The sequence below is a fragment of the Camelina sativa genome, chromosome 13 (assembly GCF_000633955.1).
Source record: "Camelina sativa cultivar DH55 chromosome 13, Cs, whole genome shotgun sequence".
Lineage (NCBI taxonomy): Eukaryota > Viridiplantae > Streptophyta > Magnoliopsida > Brassicales > Brassicaceae > Camelina > Camelina sativa.
Window position 1 is genome coordinate 5637869 of NC_025697.1, and position 16490 is coordinate 5654358.

The 16490-nt window shown below is 40.7% G+C and overlaps 5 protein-coding genes across 7 annotated transcripts in view; 3 read left to right on the forward strand and 2 right to left on the reverse strand.

The window, feature by feature from the left end:
• LOC104735352 (flowering time control protein FY) overlaps nt 1–387 on the reverse strand; it is a 5511-nt gene extending 5124 nt beyond the window's left edge. For both annotated transcript variants that reach the window (XM_010455123.1, XM_010455122.2), the window contains exon 1: nt 49–387. In XM_010455123.1, the coding sequence (XP_010453425.1) occupies nt 49–238 (190 nt within the window). In that variant the 5' untranslated portion in view covers nt 239–387. The remainder of the gene's footprint in view (nt 1–48) is intronic.
• Nucleotides 3304–5599, forward strand: LOC104735353 (ADP,ATP carrier protein 2, mitochondrial). The gene is made up of 4 exons (XM_010455126.2): nt 3304–3451; nt 3983–4479; nt 4556–4927; nt 5040–5599. The coding sequence occupies exons 2-4, from the start codon at nt 3991–3993 to the stop codon at nt 5361–5363; spliced, it is 1185 nt and encodes a 394-aa protein (XP_010453428.1). The 5' UTR covers nt 3304–3451; nt 3983–3990; the 3' UTR covers nt 5364–5599.
• Nucleotides 6154–10149, forward strand: LOC104735354. 2 transcript variants are annotated; one of them, XM_010455127.2, is made up of 9 exons: nt 6154–6492; nt 6759–7270; nt 7356–7423; nt 7502–7703; nt 7839–7936; nt 8041–8110; nt 8251–8322; nt 8607–8720; nt 9919–10149. In XM_010455127.2, exons 2-9 carry the CDS (start codon nt 6878–6880, stop codon nt 9979–9981), a joined length of 1080 nt encoding a protein of 359 aa, XP_010453429.1. In that variant the 5' UTR covers nt 6154–6492; nt 6759–6877; the 3' UTR covers nt 9982–10149. The 2 variants fall into 2 exon arrangements, with proteins under 2 accessions (XP_010453429.1, XP_019090196.1); XM_019234651.1 differs by lacking the exon at nt 6154–6492 and having other exon boundaries at nt 6499–7270.
• LOC104735356 (50S ribosomal protein L10, chloroplastic) lies at nt 10381–11310 on the forward strand. Its single transcript, XM_010455129.2, has one exon. It carries the CDS (start codon nt 10501–10503, stop codon nt 11161–11163), a length of 663 nt encoding a protein of 220 aa, XP_010453431.1. The 5' UTR covers nt 10381–10500; the 3' UTR covers nt 11164–11310.
• Nucleotides 11208–13747, reverse strand: LOC104735355 (leukotriene A-4 hydrolase homolog). Its single transcript, XM_010455128.2, has 4 exons — nt 12752–13747; nt 12362–12595; nt 11959–12285; nt 11208–11639 (listed from the first exon to the last, which is right to left on the reverse strand). The coding sequence occupies exons 1-4, from the start codon at nt 13745–13747 to the stop codon at nt 11346–11348; spliced, it is 1851 nt and encodes a 616-aa protein (XP_010453430.1). The 3' UTR covers nt 11208–11345.

Sequence of the window (16490 nt, forward strand, 5' to 3'; positions counted from 1 at the left end):
AAAAAAAAAAAAAAAAAAAAAAGGTCGAGTCTTTAAAGAGCTAGTTACGGTCGAAGGAATTGTTTGGGGCAGATGAGTGGTAATATTCGGTATTGATGTTAGTGGAAGAAGCTGATGACTGCCGCATCATAGGCTGTGGCGGCATCTGTGAACCCCTGTGCAAATCGCCGCCGGGGATAGGTCCCCCTAGGTGCTGGTTTTGTATTGGTGGGAGCTGTTGCATCGATTCACCGTACATAATTTTGCAAAGATTAGGGTTTTTCTTGTTTTTTTTCTTCTCGGCAAAGCCAAACCCCTCGAAGTTAGGGTTCAAAGCCTTTGGCCCTTGAGAAGCGTATCTGTACGCCGGTCGGTTCTAAACAAGCGATAACTATTATGTCAACAATTAATTAAGAAACGATTAGTTTACTGTTTTTTTTTAGGCTTTTAGAAGTTAGCATTCGTACTTTAGTAGTTGTACTAATAAGATCATTGTTGTGTTGTGTCACTACTCATCATTAAAATCTTGATATAGCGTATATGTGTGAATTGTAATATGAAAACACACATAATTATTCATGTATTCATAGTGGAGCCGGAGCAGATTGAAACACTTCACCCGTAAATTGAATCGTCTCGTGATGCATTGACGTGGCTCGCAGATTGGTTTTTGCATTGATAGCCATTAATCAACTATTACTCTCATACCTTATACCAAGAAAATGTAGGACAGCTGCTTTGTTACTTCTTGTTCGTTAAGTCCGAAACAAAGACACCGGGTGGGCTACTTAATTACGACCATCTATCATGATCCAATATATGTTCGATCGATGCTATTTGAAATTTAGACCCAATACGATTGGATGAGACGATGACCTTGTAATAATAACCTTCGAATATTATAATACACTACAGTATCAAAAAAATGGTTCAGTCCTGGTTAGTGCGGATTGTAGCACGTCTTACAAGTAATTGTATATATATATATATATATATATATATTTTTTTTTTCCAACCAAACATTAAAATTAAAATATAACTTCACCGTTGGTTGTCCAATCCGGAGGATAAAAGTTTACAAAGGTGGTTTCATAAAGTAAAGATCTTGAAGAACGAGCAAGACAATCAGCCCTCACATTTGACGTCCGGATGATTCTGGTTGTAGTATCTCGGTTTGGCGTGATCCATAGATACCAGATCATCAGCCGCACCTTGCTAATGGTAGAGGGAGGTTATTGCATCCTAATTTGATGGTTAATCATTTAATTAACCCAGTCACGAGGGAATGACATTTTCCTATTCTCGAGGAGTTCATGGATCCGGCAGATATTGCGCTCATTCGAAGTATGACGGTTAGTAAATCATATAAACCGGATCGTTTGATTTGGCATTATACCAAATTTGGAAAGTATTCAGTCCGATCGGGCTATCGACTAGCACGGGAAATGCTCATGGAAGTTGAATACGGTCTGTCGTGCACGGCTCTTATGGCACAAGCTTGGAAACTTGAGGTCCCTCCGAAGGTGCAACACTTTTTCTGGCAGATTGCGTCTGGGACTCTCCCTGTGTTGGACCGGCTAGCCCACAGGGGTGTCGGCTGCGATGTTATGTGTATGCGGTGTGGGTCGGGGGTAGAGACTATTAATCAGGCTCTTTTTGAATGCCCTCGTTTGCGGCGGGTTTGGGAGGTGTCTCCCGTTGGGCTGGTCCTGGAAGGATTTCCTTACGACTCCGTATATACGAATTTGGATTACATTTTTTGGCGGGCAGCCTCCCAGTCCGGGATCTCAAATTTAAACTACCGCTTACCCTGGATTGTATGGTCCATTTGGAAAGACAGGAATAAAAAAGTTTTTCAAGGAATAGAAGCAGAGCCCACGAATATTTTAAATCAGGCGGAGCATGAAAAATTATTGTGGGAGGAGGCCAAGTCCTTCTCTGTAGGATATTTACACCCACCGCCACCTTTGGAGGTACGGGACCCCACCCCTCGATGTCAGATAAATGGTTCCTGAAAAGGTTCAGATCCTTTTGTGGGGTTGGGGTGGTGGTATTGTAGCAGCCAAGAGACGACTTTATCTTTGGGAGCTCGCTGTCTTCGGCGTGGTCCTTCTACGCTACACTCGGAGTTGCAAGCATTAATCTGGGCTATGGAGTGTCTCCTGGCCGGGGGTCTTGATTGTCATCTTTTTGAGATAGACTGTGCAGAGTTAGTTGCAATGGTGCAGTTTCCTGATGATTGACCAGCTTTCTCTAACTCGTTGGATGATTTTAGCTCCCTCAGATTGTATATATATATAGATATATATATATATATATATAATACTACATATATAGTCAAATCATCTTGAACTTGTATGTTTGCACCTTTTGAGCTTCTAGCATGCATGTGTTTTGCGATAATGGTTCAGTCCTTTGTCAAACATGAGCTGAAAACAAAGGAATAACGCACAAAAGTCACGTAGCATAATCTATAACTAGAAGACGTGGGATATATCATATATGACAGCATGAAGATTATAGATAGAGTCAGATATATTTTTTGATAGGGAGCATCACAAAGCCTGAAGATTAGAGTGAAAATTAAAGTCAAAGATCTACAATAAATAAAAACATCCCATGGATCAGTGACAATTAGAGCACTCCCATCAGACATATTTGATAGAGGATAAAAAGAATTAAAAAAATTTTAAAAAAAGAAAAAGGTGGAGAGATGAATGAGAAATGTCTCCTTCTAGAACAATTAAGACACTACATTTGTCATCATCACTTGATTGGTTGACAAACTAAAAAATAATTAAATTATTAAATTAAATTAAAATATTATTATTGAATTTTTTTTGACACCTAATGGTAATCGATGAATATGCCCTAATAGAAACTACGGGGTATAATTTTGTACAATGCGTCGATCATAGCGGACTGCATACGCCAGGCCAGAGTCTATAATTTGACGCCGCTGGTGGACTGAGCTTGTTGTGTTTTCACGTTATTATTAATCAACTTTGACCCAATTATAAATGAGTATTTTTTTTTAATTAAAGAAATGCTTAAAATTTCATCATGGATTCATGGTTGACTACCAAAAATCGCAAATAAAATAAATAAATGTTTCCTGATTTTAGGCGCCAAAAAAGCTGGCAAGATCGAAGGGCCATTACTCAGTTTATACCTTTCCTTAAACCAAGTTATTTCCTTTAGTAATCACAATCAACGGCTCACAATCATTCTGTATTCCACTCTCGATGATCTAACGGTTTTAGAGCTTCAGAACGCATATTAAAGGAGCGTTACACCTGGTTTCTATCTAGTGCGACCCTATTTTTCGTGAAGGGCAATAGAAAGACTCGCCTCTTCGCCACACAAAACGCAAATTCTCTGCTTCGTCTTCTTCGCTCTCACCACACCCTATATAAGTAAGGGCGAAGAATCTCGCTCCCTCTGTTTCGCTTTGCCATCGATTTTTTCTTAGGTAATTGTTGGTTACCTCTCGCTTTAAAATCTCGTTGTTTCTCTCTGTTTCTTCATTTGCTTTTTTTTTTATTGATCTGTTTCACAGTCTATTATCAAACAAGGTAAAAAAATGATATTAGCGTCTCGTGTTGTATCGACGATCCGATGGTTTCCATGCGTAATTCTTGATTTAGTTTGAACGTAGATCGCGTGCTGAGTGTGAATGTTTCGATACGATAGATCTGCTTGTGGAATCATAGGAAATGATTTGGCTCTGTTGCTTATATTCCCACCATTTTGTTACTAATGTATGGATCTATTGTGCGGACCTCGTTGACGGTTATATATGAGATTGATGTTGCTTATATGAGATTGATGTTGTTACTTACTAGATTTCATTTACATTATAAGCTGAACCGTGTTTGTATTAGTTTCCCCATCAAGCCTTTTTTATTGGTTACGTTTTGTGGTGGATTAGTGTTGTTGCTGCAGTTTACAGCATAATCCATGTCTTAATAGTTTCATTAATGTTTGTTTACTTTTTTTGTAGAGGTCAAAATGGTTGAACAGACTCAGCACCCCACGATTCTGCAGAAGGCTTCTTCTGGCCAATTTTTGCGTTCTAGTGTTTCTCAGGATGTTCAGGGTTATGCTTCCGCGTTTCAGAGCCCTGCTACATACCAAAGGCGAGCATCATACGGAAACTACTCGAATGCTGCGTTTCAATATCCTCTTGCGGCCGCATCTCGGATTGCAACTACCACTTCTCCTGTGTTCGTCCAAGCTCCAGGAGAGAAAGGGTTCACTAACTTTGCTATTGATTTCTTGATGGGTGGTGTTTCTGCTGCTGTCTCGAAGACCGCTGCTGCTCCCATTGAGCGTGTCAAGCTTTTGATTCAAAACCAGGATGAGATGCTCAAGGCTGGCAGGCTCTCTCAGCCTTACAAGGGTATTGGTGACTGTTTCGGCAGGACAATTAAGGATGAGGGCTTTGGTTCGTTGTGGAGAGGAAACACTGCTAACGTTATCCGTTACTTCCCCACTCAGGTTGGTTAAGCTTCACTTCTTTGCTTTAAAAAAAATGTCCAGTTCGATTATATCTGATCTATCTCTCACTTGCTAGGCCTTGAACTTTGCATTCAAAGATTACTTCAAGAGGCTTTTCAACTTCAAGAAAGACAAGGATGGCTACTGGAAGTGGTTTGCTGGTAACTTGGCATCTGGAGGTGCTGCTGGTGCCTCATCCCTTCTCTTTGTGTACTCTCTTGACTATGCACGTACCCGTCTTGCCAATGACTCTAAGTCTGCCAAGAAAGGAGGTGAAAGGCAGTTCAATGGTCTTGTTGATGTCTACAAGAAGACCCTCAGGTCGGATGGTATTGCTGGACTTTACCGTGGATTCAACATCTCCTGTGCTGGTATTATTGTCTACCGTGGTCTCTACTTTGGACTGTACGACTCTGTGAAGCCTGTTCTTCTCACTGGAGACATGCAGGTTCGTTTGAGCAGTTTTACATATATAAAGTGAAATCTTAAGAAATAATTAAGGGATCATGGCTTGTTTGATTCTAATGTTGATTTATCTCTTTCATCGCTGGACATTTCAGGACAGCTTCTTCGCTAGTTTTGCTCTTGGATGGCTCATCACCAATGGAGCGGGTCTTGCATCCTACCCGATTGACACGGTCCGAAGAAGAATGATGATGACATCAGGTGAAGCAGTGAAGTACAAGAGTTCGATGGATGCCTTCCAACAGATCCTGAAGAACGAAGGAGCCAAGTCACTGTTCAAGGGTGCTGGTGCCAACATCCTGCGTGCTATTGCAGGTGCTGGTGTGCTTGCTGGCTACGACAAGCTTCAGTTAATCGTCTTCGGCAAGAAGTACGGATCTGGAGGTGCCTCAGTTACTAAATCCCCTAGTCACTTATAAAGCTTCGGCTTTCTTTTTCTATTATTCTTGCAGTTTCAGACTTGAGAAAGAAAAGATATTGATGAAATATTTTCCCATTAAATTAGAGAGGAGCGAGGGGAAATTTATCTTACGGCGATAATTTTTTTTGTTATATGGAATAATTTTTTTTTTGGGAGGGAGATTTAACTCCTTCGAACCACAAAATACGATGTTACCGTTCTGTAGCTTACTAATGCATATTCGTTGTTCTATTATTAGTAGTCTCTCGTGAACATTATTGATAGAGATGTAGAAAAAAACGCCGAAGTAAGGCAAATCAGAGTTATTGAATAAAGAAAATGGGAAAGAGAAATGTAAGACGTGGAAGTTACCCATCACGATAAGTTCATTCAACCAACTCAAAAATGTGTCAGTAACGTATACTTTTGAGTGGCTTGCGCGTAAAACTGACAGCTACGATCAGATTCTCGGGAGCTCGATAGCGAGGAGCACGTTTCCAAAAGTAAGAAAAACCTCAAAATATGAAGATAAATGTAGAAAGAAATAGGTCGTAAAATCAAATCAAACTGAAGGTCGGAAAACCAAAACCACACACAAGTTGTATTGGCCATCTGTAAGTCATATTTGCCAATCCATACCATTGGTATGTTACAAGCTGTCAAGCCATGTGATCAATAACCATATTTTGGGGAATATTCTTATCATTTACAACGGCCACTACACTAACACAACCATTCGTACAAGTACATAAATGATTCCAACGACAGTAAATTCCCAAATTAAATATTTTGGCACTAATAATAAGTGTGTTAATTCGTTGGCAAATTAGAGATTCACGTAATCAATTTCCAAAAACGTGTTATGCACACACTAGCACTTCCTGAAGAACCTTTTTGTTTGGTTTTTGTAGTTTTCCTCTATAATTTATAAACTAGTATTTTTTGCAAAGCCATCGGCATAATTTCTATTGGCACCGCACGATCCTCCTAACACCATTTGTCAAATCAGATTTGTGGACATGTGTTTTCTTAATTCGTTAATGACGCATCGTTAGTCTTAGTCAACCCCACTTCGCATTAATTATTCCTCCTCCACATCTCTTATTCTTCTCCGGCGACACTCCTAATTCCTTCTCCACGAAGAATCTGTAAGCTTTCAAAATTCTTAATTTTTATTTGTGGGTTTCTCCTTCTTCAGATCTTTTACTTTTTTTTCTCGAATCTCAAACTCTCTATCCCTTATAACTGATCTGTTGATTTGACTCGAAATCGATGCAACTTTAGCCAATTTGATCGGTTAATTCTCATAAAGTCGACACATTTTTGACGGCTTGGTTCTCAATTTTGCAAAGTTGCATCAGCTTAGGCTCGTCACGATTCGTTTTTTTTTTAAAATCATCACCTTTGGTTGCAGGAATGAATTTGTGAGCTTTACTGCTATGAATCTATGCTGCTACGCTTGAAGGCAGTAGTATAGTGGAATCACCATTGCGCTTGCTTTGTAATTTAGTGTTTTGATTTGAGAATATACAAATGGGGAAAGCGTCGGGCTTGCTTCTGTGCTTGTTGGGTTTTGGGTTCTTTGTTGTGACATATAATCTTCTGACACTTATAGTTCACAATAGATCTGGTGTGAGTAATTCATATGGGACTCCACTTGTTGATGATCCTGTTGTTCAGATGCCTCTAAACATTAGAAAGGCCAAGACTTCTCCAGCACCTTTTCATGTTGCTCTAACCGCCACAGATGCACCTTATAATAAGTGGCAGTGTCGTATTATGTATTATTGGTATCAGCAGAAGAAAGCTCTTCCTGGTTCTGGTATGGGAGGCTTCACACGCATTTTGCACTCGGGTAACTCCGATAACTTGATGGATGAAATACCCACTTTTGTGGTTGATCCTCTTCCCCCAGGTCTTGATCGGGTATGCCTTTTTATTTATTAATTCCCACTTGGTCTCAGTTTTGTTGATGGTTTTATCACTGAATCACTTGTGATCATGCATGTAGGGGTATGTTGTCTTGAATAGACCTTGGGCATTCGTGCAATGGCTTGAAAGAGCTACCATCAAGGAAGAGTAAGTCCTGTCTCCCTCTTTTTCAACAAAACACATTCTACTGTTTGCTAAGTCTCATGCATTTAAATGTCGGTGCAGTTATGTGCTCATGGCAGAGCCTGATCATATATTTGTTAACCCCCTACCCAATTTGGCTGTTGGAGGATTCCCAGCAGCGTTTCCTTTTTTCTATATTACTCCTGAAAAGTACGAACACATTGTCAGAAAGTATTATCCAGTGGGGATGGGCCCGGTAACAAATATTGATCCCATTGGAAACTCTCCTGTTATTATAAGCAAGGTGAGATTCTTTATGCTAAAATCTTTGTATGTGGTTATTTCTGTCTCACACATTTGACTTGGGCATCAAAGATCTCTAGAGGTCGTATGTTGTTTCTCCTGCTTATGCTTTAAACTTGATGTTGACATGCATCAGGAATCACTTGAAAAGATCGCTCCTACATGGATGAATATCTCGCTGACAATGAAAAATGATCCAGAAACTGATAAGGCATTTGGATGGGTGCTAGAAATGTTAGCACTGAAAACCAAGTCTTTATTCATAAATTGGCTCTCCATCTTTTGAATCCCATCATTGTTAAGTGACATCTTTATTCTTCTCTTGTCTGTTTGATAAGGTACGGTTATGCAATTGCCTCTGCTTTGCATGGGGTGCGGCACATACTTCGGAAGGATTTCATGCTTCAGGTAGGAATCGGGCTTGCGCTGATTACTGCAGTGATATTCGTTTCCACGTCAAACTTGTTCTTGTTTACTTTCTCTTTGTAAAAGTTACAAAAGTTTTTTCTTTGCTCCGTATTCCTAAGTGCTCTCACCATATCTTTCAGCCTCCATGGGATTTGTCTACCAAGGGGAAGTTTATCATCCATTACACTTATGGATGCGATTACAACATGAAGGTGAGTTCTGTTTGACATTTCTTGGAAGATAAATTTGAAAACAGATTTACATCTGGATCAGTCAATTGTTTCAAGTATCCCCACATTAATTATGAAATCTTTTGGTCATTCGTTTTTGCTTAGTTTATTTAAGTTTTCTTTGCTAGATACTTGTGACACTACTAAGTATGCAATGTCTTTAAATTAGGACGTTTCAGTGATCTCCCATCAGAACTCCGTGTTAGAACACTTATATCAGTTTCATTTGTATTAAACTTACTACACTACCTGACTGTTAAATATAGGGTGAGCTGACATATGGCAAAATAGGAGAGTGGCGATTCGATAAGAGATCACATTTGCGGGGTCCTCCTCCGAGGAACATGTCCATGCCGCCTCGCGGTGTTCCAGAAAGTGTGGTATGTTATATATTTACCACTCTAATCTGATCCTATTCAGTAAGGTCCATACAAACATAGCTCATAGGGGAAAACTTATTCACATCATGTTCATTGGTTTTTAGTGGGAATCCGAGACTATTATTAGGAACTTCAGACACAAAGGCTCAATTAAGTTTGTCAATTTGAAATGGTTTTACTTCCCGGGAAGATGATATGCATAAGTCTGTTAGTATATCTTTAGGAATCACAGTTTTACTTGTGGTCAATTGTTGACAAGAAGTGTGAGAGCGAGAACCCTAATTGTGTTTGTGGTGGGTGCAGGTGACGCTTGTGAAGATGGTGAATGAAGCTACTTCTAATATCCCAANTACTTTCTCTTTGTAAAAGTTACAAAAGTTTTTTCTTTGCTCCGTATTCCTAAGTGCTCTCACCATATCTTTCAGCCTCCATGGGATTTGTCTACCAAGGGGAAGTTTATCATCCATTACACTTATGGATGCGATTACAACATGAAGGTGAGTTCTGTTTGACATTTCTTGGAAGATAAATTTGAAAACAGATTTACATCTGGATCAGTCAATTGTTTCAAGTATCCCCACATTAATTATGAAATCTTTTGGTCATTCGTTTTTGCTTAGTTTATTTAAGTTTTCTTTGCTAGATACTTGTGACACTACTAAGTATGCAATGTCTTTAAATTAGGACGTTTCAGTGATCTCCCATCAGAACTCCGTGTTAGAACACTTATATCAGTTTCATTTGTATTAAACTTACTACACTACCTGACTGTTAAATATAGGGTGAGCTGACATATGGCAAAATAGGAGAGTGGCGATTCGATAAGAGATCACATTTGCGGGGTCCTCCTCCGAGGAACATGTCCATGCCGCCTCGCGGTGTTCCAGAAAGTGTGGTATGTTATATATTTACCACTCTAATCTGATCCTATTCAGTAAGGTCCATACAAACATAGCTCATAGGGGAAAACTTATTCACATCATGTTCATTGGTTTTTAGTGGGAATCCGAGACTATTATTAGGAACTTCAGACACAAAGGCTCAATTAAGTTTGTCAATTTGAAATGGTTTTACTTCCCGGGAAGATGATATGCATAAGTCTGTTAGTATATCTTTAGGAATCACAGTTTTACTTGTGGTCAATTGTTGACAAGAAGTGTGAGAGCGAGAACCCTAATTGTGTTTGTGGTGGGTGCAGGTGACGCTTGTGAAGATGGTGAATGAAGCTACTTCTAATATCCCAAATTGGGACACTCTCTAACTTTCACATTCACAAAACAGAAACTATAGGGACGAATCCATACATCAATATTTTTTTTGCCAACAGAGATTTTATTTTCTCCGTTTTTACTTCTTTTATATGTGTTCTTGTTTTCTTTTATCAACTCTCTCGAGTAGTAAATTATGAAATTCTCGGTTTCAGACAACACATGCTCCAATGATCTCTAGTTACAGAGTAAAACATTTTATTTTGGGTTCTAGTTATTGATTAAAAATTAACAGTGGATAATGTTGGGATCTCATAATGTTGTCTGTTCTTCAGAACCAGTCTAAAGAGAAATGAGTTCAATTAGACGGAGTTAATAGTTCCGTCTATATTAACCTACGAATTTTATCATTTAATAAATAAGAAAAAAAATAATAAAACAAAAAATTTTTGCTGAGTGGATTGTGTTAGTTGGTTTGGTCATCTCTCTATCTTCTCCCTCCACACACAGAAGCAGCAGCACAGTCTCCTTCTTCCTCGTCTCATCCATCTTCTGAGCAAAGCAAAAAAAAAATGGAAGTGGCTCTTCTCTCCTTCTCGTCTTCGCTGTCTCCTCTCTGCCACCAGCGAATCTCAACCGTAACACCCAAAACCTCGAATTCCCCAAACTACCCTCGCCTCCCGGTCATCAGATCCGCCGTGTCTCGTAACAAAAAGGAAGAGACAGTCGAAGCGGTCAAGTCCCATCTCGAGAATTGCCATCTCCTCGCCGCCATCAACTACAAAGGCCTCACCGTCAAGCAGTTTCAAGACCTCCGTAGAACTCTCCCCGACACCACGAAGCTCATCGTCGCGAAGAACACTTTGGTCTTTAAGGCCATTGAAGGCACCAAATGGGAAGCTCTCAAGCCTTGTATGAAAGGCATGAACGCTTGGCTTTTCGTTCAGACTGATGAAATCCCTTCCGCCATCAAACCCTACCGGAGCTTCCAGAAGGAACGCAAGCTTGAAGACAATGACTTTGCTGGTGCCGTCTTCGAAGGTAAGTTCTACGCTCCTGACAATTTCAAAGTTCTCGAGACCATGCCCACTCGTGCTGAGGTCTACGCCAAGCTGCTCGGCGCTCTGCAATCTCCGGCCATTAATCTCGTCTCTACTTTACAAGCACCGGCGATTGAGGTGATCATGGTGCTTAAGGCTTATATCAAAAAGTTGGAGGATGAGAGCAATGCATAATAGTTATTATAAGTAAGCTTGTACTAATCTTTTGGAGAATGTAATGTATCAACAAGGCAAGGCACATTCATTTTGTTTATGGCTCAAAAGCACGAATTGTTATTACAGTCACTGGGTTTTATTGAAATGTTGTTGTTTTTTTTTGGACTGCTATCTCAAGCTAATAACAAAGAGGGTCTTGTTTAGATGTACTTAGAGAGGATTGACTCAACCACTCCCTGAGCTATGGGGTGGTAAGTTTCTCGAGCTTCTGCAAACACCTGCTTCGCGAGTTGCTTCTCTTCTGTTCCACCAGTTTGTGCCAGAGCAGTGAAGAGAGGACGCAGGTACTTCATCCTTCCTACCGCTTTTAGAGCTTTCTCCACTTCCCCATGGTACTCTCTGCACTTTGATGCGATTGCAAGTTGCAGAAACGACACCTTCACTTCGTAGTCCTTTGATTCTGCTAGTCTGTACCGCTTGTCCAAGGCCATAACCTGAATCACCCAATAAGCAAACATGTGTTAGTCATCGGTTTTTGGAACCTGATTCCCAATTCTTCCTTTATAGATCTTGCATTCTCGATTACATACAAGACAACAAGATTACTAAATCTTTAGAAAGAATAGTTGAAGAGATCTTTCCACAACCATTGACTAGCCTAACACTAATGTAAGAGTAATTATTGAGTCTAGCTGACTGTTAATTAGGCCTTTATCTCTTCCTTATGAAAGCTTATCAGTTCGTTTAACCTAAGTCTAACACACCTAACAACTCTCCGTTATCTTAGAGGAAGAAAAGAAGTGTAAAAAGTACCTGAGAAGGTTCACATGACTTAGGAAGATTCTCCAAGTACAACTCCCATTCCTGTCCGTTCCACTCAGCAACCTCATCCTCACTTGGCATCCTTCCTTCCTTAAACTCTTTTGCCAGGGATATGATTTTTGTGTAAATGGTTGAGACTGGTTCATATGCATCTTCTGGTATACCAACTCCCTCAGTCCACAGCTGTAGGTTGATCTCTTTCTCTATGCCAGGGATGTTTGCTTTCAGGAACTCAAGAAATGTATTGGTATCGATGGACTTGAACTTAAAAGTAGCAATGTATTTCTTGAGGAATTCATCAAAAGCAGTCCTTCCAATCTGAAAGTTTTTCAGTAAATAAGTGACCACGCTTGTAAAGATTACATAAGAAAGCAGAGGTGGCAATTCAACTAACCTGACGTTCAATTCGCAGGACAAATTGGAATCCTTTTTCATAGGGAACCTGAGAATATACATCATCTGGATCAACACCTTCTTGGTTGTTCCACAGCTTAGTGCACTCCAAATTGTCTTTAAACCGTTCCATTTCATCCGTCAAACCCCTCCAACCAATGCCCATGTTCAAAGTAGCTATATCTGCGCCTTGGACAACCTCCACAATTCTCCTCTCTGCGTAAGTTGTGAATCCCTATTGCCATGAACATCATAAATAAGCTTTTTCCAATCAACAATGCAGACTCTAAAATCAGACACACACAGTTACACACCCTAAGCACAGGACAATTTTTTCTACCCTGAAGCATAACTACTTGGGAGAATTTAAAAGAGCTAATCAAGAAAATACCTCATTCAACCAGAAATGTTCATTGTTGATGTTGGTGATCAAATTCCCAGTCCAGCTATGTGCAAGCTCGTGAGCTACAACTTGAGCCCCAGAGGAGTCTCCTTTGATCACAGTAGGCGTCAGGAAAACCATTCTTGGATTCTCCATCCCTCCATAAGGAAAACTCGGAGGAAGCACCAGTAAGTCAAATCTCTCCCACTCGTAATCTCCAAACAGCATCTCCCCTTGCTTGATCATATCCTCAGTCCCTGCAAACTCCAGTGCCGCCGCATCTAGAAGCTCAACGGCAGCAGACTCTGTGTATACCCGAGTCCTAGGTCCAACTTCCCTGAACCCTAACTCACCTACGGCGAACGCAAAAAGATAAGGCGGAATAGGCTGTTCCATAGCAAACTCTTCCACGACTCTATCCTCACCAGACCACAGTGACGATCCCAGTGACCCCGCCTCGAGATGTTTAGCCTCCTCAGGAACCGGAAGCCTACGGCGGACGTGGCGAGCTGACATGACGGCAGATAACGAATTTGGTATGTTCATAACGACGTCGTAGCGGATCCTCGCGGCGGGAGTGTCCTGGCATGGGAAAATGGATCTGGCGTGAATGGCTTGACACTGAGTGTAGACATAAGGGTGAGATTTGGAGAAGGTCTGAAGCGGAGATAGCCACTGGAGAGCTGAAGCGGAAGGCGAAGTGGAGTAGACGATTAGCACTGAAGACTGACCGGAAAGGACAACGACTACTTGGGTGCCTCGAATTGGATCGGGTGTGGCGGAGACGCGGTAAGGAAGAGGGGCGAGAGTGAGAGGATCGAGAACCGTGTCGATGGAAATGGAGCGAGTATCAAGAGAGAGTTCGCCGGAGAAGGCGGAGGAGAGAGTGAGGAGAGCGGAGCCATGGATGATGGAGGAGTTGAAATCGAGGTAGAGAGAGAGGGAGACATGCGTGGTGAGAGGATGAGAAGAATCGGTGAATGAGTGTGGATCAATGGGTGCCATGGGCTGAGTGCAAAAAAAGAGCTTTGGATTAACAGGACGCAGCTTAGGGTTTGAGGGAAAAGGGGCAGTTAGAGAGGTGGAGAAGACGAGAGAGTATAAAGCGGGAGAACAAAAAAATAAAAAAAATAAAAATCAAGAATTGTTTACTTTAAGTAAAAAAATAATTATATTTTGGGAATAATTTGGTTAATGGAGAATATCATTTAGAGCATAAAGTTGAAACCGTAAACAGCGATTAAATATGCTAAACCCAAAAGTTAGATGAAACAAAACCACTTAAACCATGATGACGATCTGACATTGCTGGTGTTAACCAATATCGCTATTTTGGGCTTAGAGCCCTGTATTTGTGGGCTTTAAACGGGGTCATCTTCTTTGTATCTGTGTCGAAATCTAATGTCGATGCTGACGACAAAAAAGGTGATGAAGGAAACATTAATGTGAAATCATAGAAAGAACTTGTATGTCCCAAAAATGCTAATCTCGGTCAAAGGATGTTCACATTGTTATGTTACGACTTACGAGATAACATATTCTACTTAGTTGAGTTCATTGTTATGCATAGATTTGTTTTCTTGTTGGGCCAGTTAGCCATTTAAGTTCTTATGGTTTAGTGCTGTTGGTTGACGAATACTTTTGTGAAGAAGAGTCAGAGAACGGGTTCGTGCTCAACTGCTTACGGCACCAATCAACCAACCCGTCAAAACCGACGAACCAGACCCAAATTATATATTATTAAAACAAAAAAAAACAATAACCAAAAAAAAAAAAATGTTAAATAAAAATAAAAATGATCCTATAAAACCCTGAAGAAGAACCTTTTTCACATTTTCTTACAATTTTTTTTTTTTTCTTTGCTCGTGTCTGATTTTCTCAGCCAATTTTGATCTAACTCTCTCCATGGATCTGTTCTTCTGGTCTTGATCTGGATCGACTTTAATTAAAGACTTTCTTCTTTTTTTTTTTTCCTGCCCCCACCGATATGTTCTGAAAGGGGAACGAACTCTCAAATTGATTTTGGCCTTTCACTCCTTGTTTACTCATCTTCTGATCTCGCGACCTAAATTTAGGGCTTTCTCTTTTTTTTTTTTGGGAGCTCTCAAATGGTTGGGAGAGTGAAGGTGCCTTGTTGTTCCGTGTGCCACACGCGGTATAACGAAGACGAGAGAGTTCCTCTATTGCTTCAATGCGGCCATGGCTTCTGCAAAGATTGTCTTTCCAAGATGTTCTCTACTTCTTCCGACACTACCCTCACTTGTCCCCGCTGCCGCCACGTGTCTGTTGTTGGCAACTCTGTCCAGGGCTTGCGCAAGAACTACGCTATGCTTGCCCTCATCCACGCCGCTTCCGGCGGCGCTAACTTCGATTGCGATTACACAGACGACGAGGATGAAGACGACGAGGACGATGGAAGCGATGACGATAGAGCTCGTTCCTCCCGCGGGTTCCATGCCTCCAGCTCGATTAATAGCTCATGTGGTCCAGTGATCGAGGTTGGAGCTCACCCGGAGATGAAGCTGGGTAGGCAGATTGGGGAAGAGAGCGGTGGTGGTTTTGGAGGTGTTGAGATGTGGGATGCCACTGTTGCAGGCGGCGGTGGGAGGTGTAAGCACCGTGTGGCGGTGAAAAAGATGACTTTGACGGAGGATATGGATGTAGATTGGATGCAGGGACAGCTTGAGAGCTTGCGGAGAGCGTCCATGTGGTGTAGGAATGTTTGTACTTTCCATGGGGTTGTGAAGATGGAGGGATCTCTTTGTCTTTTGATGGACAGGTGTTATGGGTCTGTTCAGTCTGAGATGCAACGCAATGAAGGCAGGCTCACTTTGGAGCAGATTTTAAGGTTCCTCTTTGCCTTCTCTTTCTTTGCCTAGTCTCTGCCTTTTTACTGTCATCATTTTGTGCTTAAAGTATCGAACTTTGATTGCCTGATTCACAATTGGAAACTACTGGAGTAAGCCCGAAATTGCTGTTAGAAATATATAGGAAGTGCGCAGATTTTAGTGAAAAAGGCAACTAAAACCTGGTGTCATTTTCGAAAGAATCTGCTAAGATAGCTTTACATTTGTATGTTCTGGTGCCGAGTACTCTGATTCTCTTAAGCGAGGAGACAACTTGAAGTAGTTGTCATATCTCTTTGTCATTACCAGCTGCAGCCACGTTTCTTTTTGTCCTAGTCCTTACCTTTTTAGTAGTGGAAGCCTTGAGTCTTATTGTTGGAAGATATCTTCGTGGTGGAATCATATGCGGATTATACTTTTGTTAGGTTTCAAAAATGGGCTGTTCTTTTGTTAAGTTTTGTTGGCAATTGGTATGTTCCCCGTGTCCAGTGATTTTTGAAAGAACTAACATATCAAATTGTGTGAATTGTTGTATCTTGAAATATCAAACGACGCTTCATCTAAAGATGCACCTTATCTTGTTTTCTTGGTTCTAATACTACCTCCAATTTATTTGTTTGACTTTCCCCCCATTTTCTGTTTTAATTTGTATAGCGTCTAGGGGACTGTTAAATTGAATGCACTAATGAGTAAATGAGTATTTTGTATTATCCACTTCATATCGTGCTCATTTTGTTTTTAAGTTTTCAACTTAGAATATTCCTTCAGTGACCAACATATGTCTTATTCCATTGCTCTTGTTGTGATGTTAAAATTTATACCAAATGTAGATATGGGGCTGATGTTGCTCGAGGGGTTGCAGAACTCCATGCAGCAGGTGTTATATGTATGAATATAAAACC

Excerpts from the sequence above, each read along its gene's own strand:
- LOC104735353 (XM_010455126.2), top strand. The coding sequence starts at position 3,991 with ATGGTTGAACAGACTCAGCACCCCACGATTCTGCAGAAGGCTTCTTCT. Across the intron at positions 4,480-4,555 it reads TCCGTTACTTCCCCACTCAG|GCCTTGAACTTTGCATTCAA; the intron begins GTTGGTTAAGCT and ends CTCACTTGCTAG. Across the intron at positions 4,928-5,039 it reads TTCTCACTGGAGACATGCAG|GACAGCTTCTTCGCTAGTTT; the intron begins GTTCGTTTGAGC and ends TGGACATTTCAG.
- LOC104735354 (XM_010455127.2), top strand. The coding sequence starts at position 6,878 with ATGGGGAAAGCGTCGGGCTTGCTTCTGTGCTTGTTGGGTTTTGGGTTC. Across the intron at positions 7,271-7,355 it reads TTCCCCCAGGTCTTGATCGG|GGGTATGTTGTCTTGAATAG; the intron begins GTATGCCTTTTT and ends TCATGCATGTAG. Across the intron at positions 8,323-8,606 it reads GATGCGATTACAACATGAAG|GGTGAGCTGACATATGGCAA; the intron begins GTGAGTTCTGTT and ends TGTTAAATATAG.
- LOC104735355 (XM_010455128.2), bottom strand. The coding sequence starts at position 13,747 with ATGGCACCCATTGATCCACACTCATTCACCGATTCTTCTCATCCTCTC. Across the intron at positions 12,596-12,751 it reads AACATTTCTGGTTGAATGAG|GGATTCACAACTTACGCAGA; the intron begins GTATTTTCTTGA and ends TCATGGCAATAG. Across the intron at positions 11,640-11,958 it reads AGTCATGTGAACCTTCTCAG|GTTATGGCCTTGGACAAGCG; the intron begins GTACTTTTTACA and ends TGGGTGATTCAG.
- LOC104735356 (XM_010455129.2), top strand. The coding sequence starts at position 10,501 with ATGGAAGTGGCTCTTCTCTCCTTCTCGTCTTCGCTGTCTCCTCTCTGC.